At 36.2% G+C, this 13,451-nt stretch overlaps 1 protein-coding gene across 4 annotated transcripts in view; it reads right to left on the bottom strand.

The window, feature by feature from the left end:
- Positions 1-13,451, bottom strand: part of SLIT2 (slit guidance ligand 2) — a 387,750-nt gene that overhangs the window by 24,811 nt on the left and 349,488 nt on the right. For all 4 annotated transcript variants that reach the window (XM_008054352.2, XM_021710555.1, XM_021710556.1 and 1 more), the window contains one exon: positions 4,290-4,383. In XM_008054352.2, the coding sequence (XP_008052543.1) occupies positions 4,290-4,383 (94 nt within the window). The remainder of the gene's footprint in view (positions 1-4,289; positions 4,384-13,451) is intronic.

The raw sequence follows: 13,451 nt of genomic DNA, 5'->3' as shown, positions 1-13,451 counted from the left end.
TCCTCACAGCTCTCTTTAAAAATCTGTCCTTTTCGACTGCTGATCACTGGAATTTCTAACTATGACACCAAGGACATGGGACTTTATAATTGAAAGAAGAAAAGCAATATTGTATGTTCAGCAGTTTTGACACTCTGCATTGGAGACCTACAGGGGTTCTACAACAGAAACCTTTCAGATATGGTAACAGATGGGGAGAGGGATTTTGGAATCTTCCCTCTACCTTCTACCCATCTCCCAATACTTTCCTGTTGTGATTTATTAGGTTCACACATTGGGATTCCATAAGTATTTTTGCTTTTGGTTTAAAGCAGGGTTCATAGATTTAAACTATATACACATACATGCACACATGCATGTGCGTGCATGCACACACACACACTCTCACACAAGAAAATTACGGTTTAACTCTGCAGAATTCAGTCTTTGCAGCTATATAGAACAACATTTGCACCCTGGCTTCATTTTTAAGTATATATTTTTTTCCTTTTATAAATCAACAACATTTTATTCTAGATTTATTGACTATAATTAAAAAATAAAAATTGTATAGTTTTAAGGTGTAAAACATGATGTTTGATACATGTGTACATTGTGAAATGATTACAAAATTAATCTAACTAACATATTCATCACTTCACATCGTTATTATTATTATTTTTGGGGGGCGAGAACACTTCAAATCTGGTCTCCTAACAAATTTCAAGTATACAATACAGTATTATTAACTACATTCACCATGCTGTACAACAGGTCTCCAGAACTTACTCATCTCATAACTGAAAATTTCTACCCATTGTCCAACATCACTTCCTTTTCCCCATCCCCTCTTGATTCCTGTAACCAAACTTCTACTCTCTTTTTCTATATGTTTGATTTTTAAAAATTGCACATGCAGTCTTTGCCTTATGGTGTCTGGATCACTTCACTAAGCATAAAGTATACAGAATCCTGACTCAGTTATTTAATCTCTGTAAGTATTCCTTTCCTAATCTTTAACACGTGTATAATAATTTCCATCTTACAGGCTTACTAAATGATAAAATAAAGCTATCCATAAAGTAATTAGTGGGTGTTCATATATAATGCATGATCAATAAATGGTTGATATTTATTATAATTCTCTATATGTCTTTACAATTCTATAAAAGTCTTTAGGGTTTAGTCTTACTAATTATCCACTTTTCTATTTCAAAGCTATTAGGATTTCAGTAAGTAAGGGTAATTAAAAACACCCCAATGAATGTGGCTTTACTGGATGCCAAAGGTTTTGTCTGAAAATGCAAAATCAGGATTTAAGAGTTATTGGAGAGCTGATGAATTAAAACAAATGGGAGTATATACCCTCTAAGAGTAACAAACAGACGTTCAGCTTTGCACGTATGAATTAAGAAATAAAATGAGCTCACTACATAAGCATGCTTGTTCTGCAGCCAGTTGGTTTTAATGCTAAATCATAACAAAGCAAAGTAAACAACAAGACTGAAGTTAAATGGACCCTAAGTGGCCATATACATTCTCAAATAGATGGACAAGGCCCGAGAAAAGAACTTCCATCAATGTTAATGTGAGCAGAGCCGCTGAAGTGCCAAGCATTAAAAGAAAGAAGAAATGCTTTGAAACACTCTGAATTATTTATCCAGAAAAAAGAAATCAAAGAGAAAGATAAGAGAACCACACATTCACCACAGTGGCTGTCTAAAAGCTATTTTATATTCTCTTCTCTCCGAATACTATTTTTCAAGCCCATTAGAACTTAGAGTTACATTATGCCCAACATTTGTGTCTTTCTTTTGCTCCTCAGACTGAGTTTCAAAATAGAAAGGAGAAATTTAAATATGAATTCCTTAAAGTTTGTATTAGCAATAAAACCTATCACATTCCTTCAAGTCTATTATCTGACAAGGAGGGAGGAAGAAAGCAAAGGATATAAAATATATTGTCTACAAGCCCAAAAGCTGACTAAGTAAGATGCATGCGTGAAAATACTGCTGATGGCATATCATAGTCTAAAAATATCTCAAAGCAATTTTGGAGATTTATGAGGTATATAATAAAGCAAGAAAAGTAAAACCAGCCCTGTTAGCTTAGGAATAAGAAAATGAAGTTGAAGTAACAGTATAACTTGTCCAAACAACATTTGTCAGTGGAGATTTTCTCTGGCAGTTTTGTATGGTTTGGTTTTTAAGTCCATTTTCTTTTTGCAACTACCTTCCTCACAATGTGCAATTATTTATAGGGCGGGAATAATAGCACACACTTAGACTCAATCTGTTTTCTGCTAAACTACATAGATGCAGCTATAAAACAAGTTCATGAATTACTGCTGAAAGCAGTGGGTTTCCAAAGCAGTTAGTCCATAATCCAACAACATGCACTTTTAAGAGTGTGCAATTTAATTGAAAGTAATAAGGGATATTTAATTAAGAACTAGTCTTTTTGAAGACAAACTCTCTTATTTTTTAATGGTTTTCAATTGTCTTACTAATACTTTATATTATTATGACAATGCACAAAGTTCTGTGAAATCTGTTCAGCAGATGAGCAGTTCAGGAGAATCTGCCTTACTGATAATTTCTCTCAGAACTGTTGATATCTGTTATGCAAGTGACGTTCTTTCAGTTTGCCAAATTCAATTGTGGGCATATAATTGATACTAGGATGTAAAATGTTTTACCTACTATGTTTGGTTTAACAAAATATAATGCAGAATTTTGGATAAAGTAAAAATCAAATAAGACTAAGTTTTAAACTAAAATATAATGCAAGATAGAACTAAATCTATTCACTTTTAAAAAGACATTGTAGGGAAATCAGCAGGTGCTATAACTGTTCTATATAATCTAAACTTTTGGATTATAAACCAAATTAAAGCAAAGTAACGTTGTCAAAAGAAAACTTGAGAATAAATATTCAACTCAGATTCACCTTTGAAAGGCAGTGGAAACTGGCAATTCTACCCCACTCTCCCACCCAACTTAAAGCATCTGATGATTATCTGTTTGGTAGTTATTAAATCTTAGAGTTCCAGTTCAAATCTCACCTCTCTTATAAAGTTACTCCCTGACTTGAGCAATTTTTAATTCTCAAAAATTATATGGCCATTGAGGCTGTGTCATTTCACTAAGATGAAGTATGTGAAGGTGAATAGCTATACAACACTACAAAAACACAGCACTGTATTATCACCATGTGCCCTGGTCATGGCAGACATGCAATAAATACTGGGCAAAAGAACAAATGGTTTGCTAGTTGTCTGATGTAAGCACAACTCATCTCCTGAGCCCAACTGTGTCATTCCTAAGAATCTAGCCTATCATCTATACCAGCCCAAATGTAATATTAATATTAATGTAATATAGCCTAAATATAATGCAATGTAATAAACTACAACACTTCTTAGAGGTGACATGTTAAGACAAATCACCTAACTGGAAAGTATAAAACCTAACTCCAGTTCTGAAATAAATAACCTAAAGATTTTTTGGACAGTCATCTAATCTCTCTGGGCCATCATTTCCTCATGTTTAAGATAAAGAATTTGGACCAGATGATCTCCAAATTACTCTCAGTCTCTCAGATTCACACAGGGAAGTTGTTGTTGATAAGCCCTTAAAATACTTCAGGATAGTGGCAAATAAATCATGCAATTTGATAGTAAACATATTTCAGGACGATTGCTCAAGTGGAAAAATAAACAATTTTGAAGTTCTAAGTTCACTTGAGACAACTCTCTCCCTGGCATGATGCAATGCTTTATCATCCTAAGCAAAAATATTTAAGGTGAAAGGGGCACTATCAGTAATTACAGTGATAATTATAGGCATAAAACAGAACCATCCAAGGCAACCTGGAACATACGGTCACTCTATCTTTCCCACCTTGGATAGTCAGTGTTGTTTCAGACCATGAAACTTTCAGTTACATTAAAATCAAATTATCTATTTTGCCAGAATTACCTTCAGATAATGAAGCATCTAGAAGAAGGTACATGTTTAATTGGATTGGCCTTCAAATAAACTTAAGCATATTGGAAGACTGCTTAGTCCTATAGATGACTTCACAAGAAGAATCATGGAACAAAACAAAACGCTCTTTCATTTTTCTTCATTGTACTAAACAAACAGTCCACGCCACATATGAACACTTATCAACATGTCCTTGACACCAGTGACTAAGACGCTGAAATCCTGAGCAAAGGTGTGAAGCTAAGGATGGCAGAAAAGAGATGCTCCTAAAGGAAAGAGCTCTTCCCCTGATTGTGAACTGGAAGGCGGTTTCTGACTTACTTGTATCCCTTGGGTGTCAGGATGCACTTGGAGTCGTGCTGGCAGGGGTTCAGGTCTTGTGCACAGAAGTCCAACTTCTCTTCACACAACTCACCTGTAACGTGGCAAATGGTGTTAGTTCACACAGAAAGGTTAACAGACTTCCAGCCAGCAGGCGGTGCCATTGTCATGGGCCTTAGCAGCGAGTGCAGTTTGTGATCAGAAAAAAAAAATTAAAAAATAAAAAAAATTAACAAAACAGAAAAAAAATAAGGTATGAAACCAGCAGGTCCAATATCCACTTCTGGTACTGCTGCTAAATAGTGTTATGATTTGAAACAGGACTATTATGATCTGTTGCTAAGACGAGCCCCTTTAGGATGCACTACTGGGATTAGAAAAATGAAATCTGAATTCATTTCAATCCTGTTGTTATATTTATTATTTTGGACTTTTTATTGATGTATAGCATAGACCCAAGAGATAATAGCAATTGAATAGTCACAAACTGAATCCACTCATATAACAAGCACCCACATCCAGAAACACAAAATTTATCTTCCTCTTACTCCCTTCTGGTCACTACTGGTCATGACCATAGACTAGATGTTACTGTTTCTGAGCTTGACTTAAACAGAATCATTGCGTATATGCTCCTTTATGTCTGGCTTATCTGCAATTTTATGCTTAAGAAAAATATCCTCTAATCTTCATAGTCTCCAAGATCTGATAAGTCAGGAAAAAATACTTTGCTTCCTTGATATGAATCATTGTAACAGTTCAACAGACTATATCTTAACCACATGCTTGAGATAGAAAGAAAAAAGTAAAAGGAGAATCAGTCTAGAGAGAGAACACACACTTTTTCCATGAGAGTAGCTACCTCATGAGAAATAATTTCATGCAAATTAAAACTACACTGAGACACCAGTTACTTCAGTCAGGATGGCTATCATCAATAACTCAAAAAACAGCAGATGCTGGAGAGGATGCGATGAAAAGGGAACACTGTTGGTGGGAGTTGAAGCTAGTACAACCTCTGTGGAAAACTGTGGCGATTCCTAAAAGATCAAAATCCGACCTTCCATATGACCCCATAATCTCCCTACTGGGAATATATCCGGAAGAACTCAAATCACTCTATACAAAAGATGCCTACACATGTATGTTTATCGTAGCATTGTTCACAATAGCAAGAACATGGAACCATCCTTGCTGCCCATCAAAAGAGGACTGGATAAAAAAATGTGGTACATATACATGATGGAATACTACATAAACAAAGAAGGACAAAATCATGAACTTCATGGCATGGATAGACTTAGAGTCTATAATGTTGAGTGATCTTTCACAGAAAAAAAGAACTGAGTATCACATGTTCTTACTCATAAGTGGACCTTGAACAATTATCATAATATTATAAGAAAAGGATTGGCAGTAGCAGGAAACTGGGGTTGTCAGTAGTGGGAATCTGCCTGGGGCAGGGGAGGGCATGCTTCATCCACAAGGGTACCTGCATAATGAACATTTATATATATAACCTTGAATTGTACCCCACATCTTTAAAATAAAAAAAATTAAAGGGGGAGAAAAAGAGAAATAACCTTGACCAACAAATTTGTTTCTATCAACAAATTTGTATCAACACAATCATAACCATGCAGATTGTAGCACTCTATACTGAATCGCATACCTGTTAACTTCTTAAGGGAATTCCATCTGATACAAATAACATAGCTATTATTTCAGATATATTAGGTCAAATGTGACTTTCACTGGGAAGGCTTTCTCAACCATTGTGTGAGATTTTAAGGTGACTCGAAAGAAATATATTTATAAAACTATCTTTTCCTTTTGTACTTAACTTCTAAATTACTTTTAAAATTCTTTTATATGCAATAAGTGAGCAAATAAAGTGACACATCTATAGGCAGCTGGTCACTTCCAAGAAACTACTAGACGTTTTATTTGTTCAGTGTAGATTTTAAAAAATAGGAGTTTGCGGGGGGGGAACACCTCATCAACAAGGGTACCTGCATAATGAGCATTTGTATACCTAACCCTGAATTGAGTCCCATGTATTTAAAATAAAAAATTTTCAAAAACAGGAGTTTGCACAACATCCCTTTGTTATTATTTTTTTTTAAGTAATACATTGCTAATTGGTAAAAATAGTTGCTTGACAAGTTACATGATCATTCTTTTAAGGCAAATACACTGTTAATTGGTAGAAATAGTCGCTTGACAACTAAATACGGCATATTATTTAGGCTTCAAGGATCTTGTCCTGTTATGTAAATATATAAATGCACTTATCTAGTTATTACATCAATCTGCTGTATAATAAATTAGGCTTTTCTGACTCTTAAAATGAACTAATTGCACTGGATGCCTCATATATTGCTTCGATAAGGTTTTCTAGGATACAAAATATTTTTAACAACATATGCATAATGAGCTATTTAAAAATAGTTTTTATTTAAAACATTGTAATTTCAATTAGTATTACTTTAAGTGTAACTTAATCGAATGTATTCATTATATTTTATCAGCCTAGTATTATGAAATCACCTTCAGTTTTCCAATCTAATCTATCTGGTGGAGATACAGGATCTTTACAATAACGTCTACCCAATGCAGTTTGTAAAAGCTGATGACAGAGAAGGACCATTTGGGATACATAAGGAAAGACATTCTATGTGCCTTGAACTTTATGCCTAGAAAAGATAATGTTTTAACAATTATAAGGAATAGATGTGCTTTATTTCTTATTCACTTTGATACAACCCCATCCAGTTCATCCAATCTAAACCAGAGTTTACTATCTGGTGCTGTGTTAGATGCTAGAGCTGCAAGGATGAATGTAGCTGCCCCTAATCAGCTCCCAAACGATCAGCAGAGAATGTCTGAGTTGAAGAAAGAACAGAGAGTGAATTTAATTTCTAAAAGAATAAAATAGCTGACTCTTTCTTTTCCACAAATAATTTCTCCACAGACTTGTTATGGAAAGGAGTGAGAAAAGAGACAGTTTATTGATTAACCTGGTTGTCAAATCTATAATCAACACCTTTAGAACTAACCATGCCAACTTGAACATAGAAAGCTACATCAAGTTGGGCGTGGTGGCTCACATCTGTAACCCCAGCACTTTGGGAGGCCGTCACAAGAGACTTGCTTGAGCCCAAGGGATTCAAGACCAGCCTGGGCAACTTGGTGAAACATGGTCTCTACAATAAATAAAAAATTAGCTGAGTGTGGTGGTGTGCACCTGTAGTTCCAGCTACTTGGAAGGCTGAGGTGGAAGGATTGCTTAAGTGCAGCAGGCCAAGGCTGCAGTAGCTGATAGTGTGCCATTCAGCCGGAGTGTTAGAGTGAGACTCCTACTCAAAAACTCAAACAAACAAAAACTACATCAATGTCAAACATTCCTTATCTCTATAAATGTAGCATAACAGTGATAACAGTCATTACTGATGTTGTATGTGATAGTTCACTGTGAGCATTACAATGACTCTTTTGTGATTGGTTGACTAGTTAAAAAATGATTTGATTTTCCTTATTACACCAAAGGTTGTAATACTAGCAAATATGACCAAAAAAATCTCTGCATCCTATTGCTGCCTAACTAGCTTTTAAAGCCCACATTCCTATATTCAAGAAAGGAAAAAAAAATAAGTCAAGAATTACGTTCTTGTCACTTGGGTCTATTTACTATTTTTGAATTTATTTTAACTCCATGCCTCTGCTAATTTTTTCTTTTTCTTTTTTCTTTAACAACTTCCTTTGACAGTTCTGTTGTCAATTTTCTCATTCATCGTATGTCTTTTTCTTTATGAAATCATCTGAGGTTTTTTCCAACCGTTTCTTGTCCATTTATAATTTTATGTCACTTTGCCTATGTCTATCCTATGGACATAGATATTTTATATATTTGCATATTTACTTAATGGACAGTGATTTTGACTGTGTGTCAGGCAGTTTTAGACTGTATAAATATGCAGTCATTTAATACTCATGACAACCATGTAAGGAAAGGATGTAGGGTTGCACTGTTATGTATGCCTTTTATATTACTGGTGTCTTGCTCATTCCCTTTCCTTGACTGTGAGATCATTGATAGCAGAAACTTTAGCCGTATTTGCGTTTGCATTTTCTCGGAGTATGACAGGGTGACATACTCAAATAATAGTTATTGAAGGAACCATGTTTTTTAAGACAAGAACTCTATCTTGTTGACTTACAATCAACTTCAATTTTATTTCAACCTTTAGAAATTTCTGTTTAATTTTTACTTAGTCACTTATCATTAATAATTACATAGCTTATTCTCTTCCCTTTAAATATATTTTAAAATTTCCCTGATTGAAAACTAAAATAAATGTTTTCATTGAACAAATTCAGTATGAGATGGGAAACTTAGCAAACTCCCTAGATAAATGCTAGACCGCATATCTACTTCTCAATCAGTAAGGGGAAATTGGACAGCTGAAAGCTGAGTTGATTTTCTAGGAAGAATGAAAATAAAATTCACTAACATTAGTGAACTAATACATAATACAATAAGAGTTGCTACTACTGAAAAATGCCCCCAAACCTCAAAGTACTGTGAGGAAATTATGCAATTTTTATTTGGTTTTTATTTTTGACATGCATATATGTAATCAAAGGTAGTACCGCATTAGTGGAAAAAATAATAAAAAATAAAGAATCTGAATTTGTTTTTTTGATGGTCCAGGACTTGAGATAATATTATCAGTGGCTACCTTCCTTTCTGAGATGATGAAGTGTGAGGTGACAGAAAGGAAAGGAGAAACTAGTCTTTATTTCACCATACATAGTTAGTACTGTAACAGATTACCTTATAAGCACATCTTAATGTGTTTAACTAGGCATCAAGAAAGATAAATTGGTACCATTGAATGGTTTAGGGCAATGTGGTTAAATATAGGTTAAATGTTGGCATTCACCAGTCTCTGAAGAGACAGAGGTCTAGACCAATCCCGACTCCATGATCTGGCCTAAACCTGCTCCCTAAATTCCAGGAAATCTTATTTATTTTCTTTCATTCATGAGCCTTTAAAATTCTCCAATGACAAAGCAATTGTGTAGAGCATAGTGATTGCCTGACACTTGTGATTTCATTTTTGATCAGTTGGGCAAATAACTTTTTCACATGATTACAGTTTTCATCTTTTTTGATGAGAAGTTAAAGAATTATGAGTGTGCATATATGTGTCGACCGTCTGTGTTTTGGAGAGGAAACAGAGTGATAAATCTGGGGTCTATTTTTACTTCCTTAGGACAATAGAGATTAGAGAATGATCTACTATAACTGGCAATAAAGATTGCTGGCAAACAATTTCTGAGCATGCCAGAATTTTCTGAAGAAAAAGCACCACATGTCCTAAACAGAGCAATCTTTTTTTTTTTTTTTTTTTGAGTTGGAGTCTCACTCGGTCGCCCAGACTGGAGTGCAGTGGCCGCTCCCGGCCACCGCAGCCTCGACCTGCTGGGCTCCAGCGATCCTTCCGCCTCAGCCTTCCAAGTAGTCGGAACTACAGGCGTGCGCTACCATGCCCCGCTGATTTTTTGATTTATTGTAGAGATGAGGTCTCGCTGCCCAGGCGGGTCTCGAACCCGCGGGCTCAGGCAATCCACTCGCCTCGGCCTCTCAAAGGCACGGGATTACAGGCTGAGCTACCGAGCCCGGTCGAGCAATCTTTTTTGATAACAAAGTTATGTCAAGTTCTTAGATTGCTTGTTCCTCACTGTGTCTGTCAGGTTAGTATAGCAAAGAGTGGGACTGGAAATGGCCAAGTTCTACAGTAACACTAACATGAACCATGAAGTAGTGTGGAAAGAGTGATACCCACTTTTCTTTTTTTTTTTATCAATATTTTTAATTATGGTTTTGTGGGGTACAGTTAAGGGTTAGGTATACAATTACATTTCTTTCAGGCACGCTGTTGATAAGAGGTGTTTCCCCAACCCCAGACAGATATTAGCTACTGTTAATCCCACTCCCCCCATAGTTTCCCAGTACCGTCAGTCATTTTCTTATAGTATTACATTGGATGTTCAAGGTCCATTATATGAGTGAGAACATGTGATACTTGGATCTTTCTTTCTGTGAGAGGTCACTCAATATTATAGACTCTAGTTCCATTCAGGTTGCTGCGAAATTCATGATGCTTTTTAAAAGACTCGCTCAAGGATATCTTACTTACTGAACATATGTGAATGTGTTTTTTTCTGAACAATTTCATGGAGTAGTAATATTTTCATTCATCCTGACATGTTGAGGGCCATCCTGTTTATACTAGTTGACACAAGGTAACTGTAAGTGTCCTCATGCTCTTAAACAGGTGCCCTGATTTGGATGATGAATGTTACGGTCACCTTCTAGATGGAGCAGTAAAAGATGAATTGTCAGAGTTGATAATGCTCTGTCTGGAGTGAAGACTGATTCAGCATAAAGAGATCCCAGGAAGAAACTGTTCTTATTGGGTGAAACGATATTTGATTAGTCATGCTTCTGTTTGAAATGACCTGCAATTATATTCTGCAATTGTTGACTGGTTGCAGAACTATTTTATTGTTCTGGGCCTCAGTTCACCAGTAAAATGAGGCTCCAAAATTAGAAATGTGCAAGGTCAGCTGTGGCTCTCACAAAATTTTTTCTAATAAAAAGAAAAAGTTTGTGAAGAGATGGATGTAGATAGCAAGCTACCAGGGAAGTATCACATTTAGATGTACAAAACAGCATTATTGCATTCAGCAGTAAAAACAAAGGTTGGTATGTGCCTAGAGCTCCCTGTGGTACCAGTATTATGTGTATTATTGCAATGAGACAGAAACCTCAATGCACTTTGATGCCTCTTAAGAGAAATAGTACTTGGACGCTGTCCTTACCTCCTGCTTCATTTTAGCTCTACAAACCTAGTTGGTTTTAATGCTCTTTTCTTCTTTACACAAAGATGCCCCCCTTCCTTTTACATTCATGTGTACTTCTTTCCTAGTATCTTAACTTTCTGTTTAAATTTCTTATCACCGCAGTTAATGAAATAGTTTACAACTATTCTACGAAGTGTTTACTATGTGAAATGATATTTGGCTAGTAGTGTTACTTCACGGAAGGGCCTTCTGCAACTGTATTCAATATATTATCAAGTATCATTCTGATACACAGCAATCTGTCTAGGGCTTTTTCTAATCTTCGGAGAGAAAATTAGATGTTTAACGTCATCATATACTTTTGAATCCCAGCTTCGTATGTGAACCTGTGTCAATACTAGGAATATAATATTAAACGACAACACAGCAAACTATTCCTAATCTCATGGAGCTTATGTATGAGAGGAAGAGTAGAATGATATTAATCTAATAATTTCCCAAGTACAGTTGTCCCCCTTTCCCAGTAGTTTTGTTTTCTGTGGTTTCAGTTGCCTGCTGTTACATTGTGGTCTAAAAAATATTAAATAAAACATTCCAGAAATAAACAATTCATGAGCCTTGAATTGCTTGTCGTTCTGAGTAGGTTGGTGAAACTTCATACCATTCCAGTCAGAGATGTAAATCATTTCTCTGTCCAGAGTATCAGGCTGTAGAATCTGCCTGCCCATTAGTCATTTAGGAGACTTCTCAGTTATTGTATCTATTGTCTTGGTATTATAGTGTTTGTGCTCATGAAAACCTTATTTTAATTCATGATAGCCTCAAAATGCAAAAGTAGTAATGCTGGCAATTTGGATATGCCAAAGAGAAGCTGTCAAGTGCTTTCTTTAAGTGAAAAGGTGAAGGTTCTCAACAAAAAGAAGGCAAGAAAAAACATTGTATGCCGAGGTTTCTAAGATCTACAGTAAGAATAAATCTTCTAAGTATTAAATTGTTATGAAGAAAAAATAAATTGAGAGAAGTTTTGCTGTCATACCTCAAAACTGCAAAAGTTACTGCCACTGTGTGCGATAAGTGCTTAGGTAAGAAGGAAAAGGCATTCAATTTGTAGGTGACAGAAATGAACAGAAACAAGCTCCAATTGATAGCAAATGAATTTGGTGCTATTCATGGCTTCATCCATCCACTGTGGGGTTTGGAACATATCCCTGGAGGATGTTGAGGCTGCATATTGTATATCTAAAATTGCCTCTGTGATGAATACTAAGGAGAAAAATTTCATGGTGCTCAAGAAATGGGTCTGATTCTTTGAGGGAGGACAGGAGATGGTCTTCTGAGACTTGGAAGTGAGGATGAAGTAGCAAGAAAAGTCCTGGCAGAGGTCCCAGGAGGAGGCAGCGTGGAGAATAGTAGCCCTGAGGAAAGGGGAGTGAGCCTAGGACACTATGGTGACTAAGAGTTTGGCAGGACCAAGAGGTCAAATGCTTTCATTATTTGAGCAACAGGCTGCCACTGAAGGGTTTTGAATTGGGGTATGGCCAGATGACACCCACACTTTGTAAAGAACATTCTGTTTCCAGTGGAGGATGGATTGCAGAGAAACAGATACAAATGCACAGGAGAGACAACAGCATGGGCTCAGGTGGAAGTAAGGGTGGGGACATGGATGGCCCAAAGAGATGTTTAAGAAGCAAAACAGTAGATAGGACTTTGTGATAGATTGGATGAAGGTAGGGACAAAGAGAAAGAGAGAGTTGTCTAAAATGTCTATGTTTCTTCTATATATATCTAGAAGTACCTCTCAGTAGCACACAGAACACTGGTGGAAGAACTGGTTATCTGGTGCAAGCAACAAGAGTTTTAAATGTAGTGATGGGCTATGGGTTGAATTGTGTCTACCTGCCCTAACTCCTGAAAAACATATGTTGAAATTCTTCAGTACCTCAGAATGCGACCTTATTTGGCAAGTCTTTACAGAGGAAATCAAGTTAAAATGAAGCAATTACGGTGCCCCCTAATCTAATGTGGCTTGTGTTCTAATAAAAATGGGAAATTTGGACACCAAGACAGAGACGCAGAGAGTGTAGGTTATGAGAAGAAACATAGGAGAAGCCAACTAGAGAGGTATGGGACAGATATTTCCTCTCACAGCCCTTGAAAAGAACCAATACTGTGAGAACCTTACCTTTAGACTTCTAGCCCCAGATTTGTTTTTGTTTTTTTTTTTTGTTTTGAGTTGGAGTCTCACTCTGTCACCCAGACTGGAGTGCAGTGGGTGCTCCCGGCCAC

This window comes from Carlito syrichta, unplaced genomic scaffold (genome assembly GCF_000164805.1).
Source record: "Carlito syrichta isolate Samal-C Ts95f unplaced genomic scaffold, Tarsius_syrichta-2.0.1 Scaffold289796, whole genome shotgun sequence".
NCBI classification, from domain to species: domain Eukaryota; kingdom Metazoa; phylum Chordata; class Mammalia; order Primates; family Tarsiidae; genus Carlito; species Carlito syrichta.
This window is presented reverse-complemented; position numbering and strand designations above follow the sequence as displayed.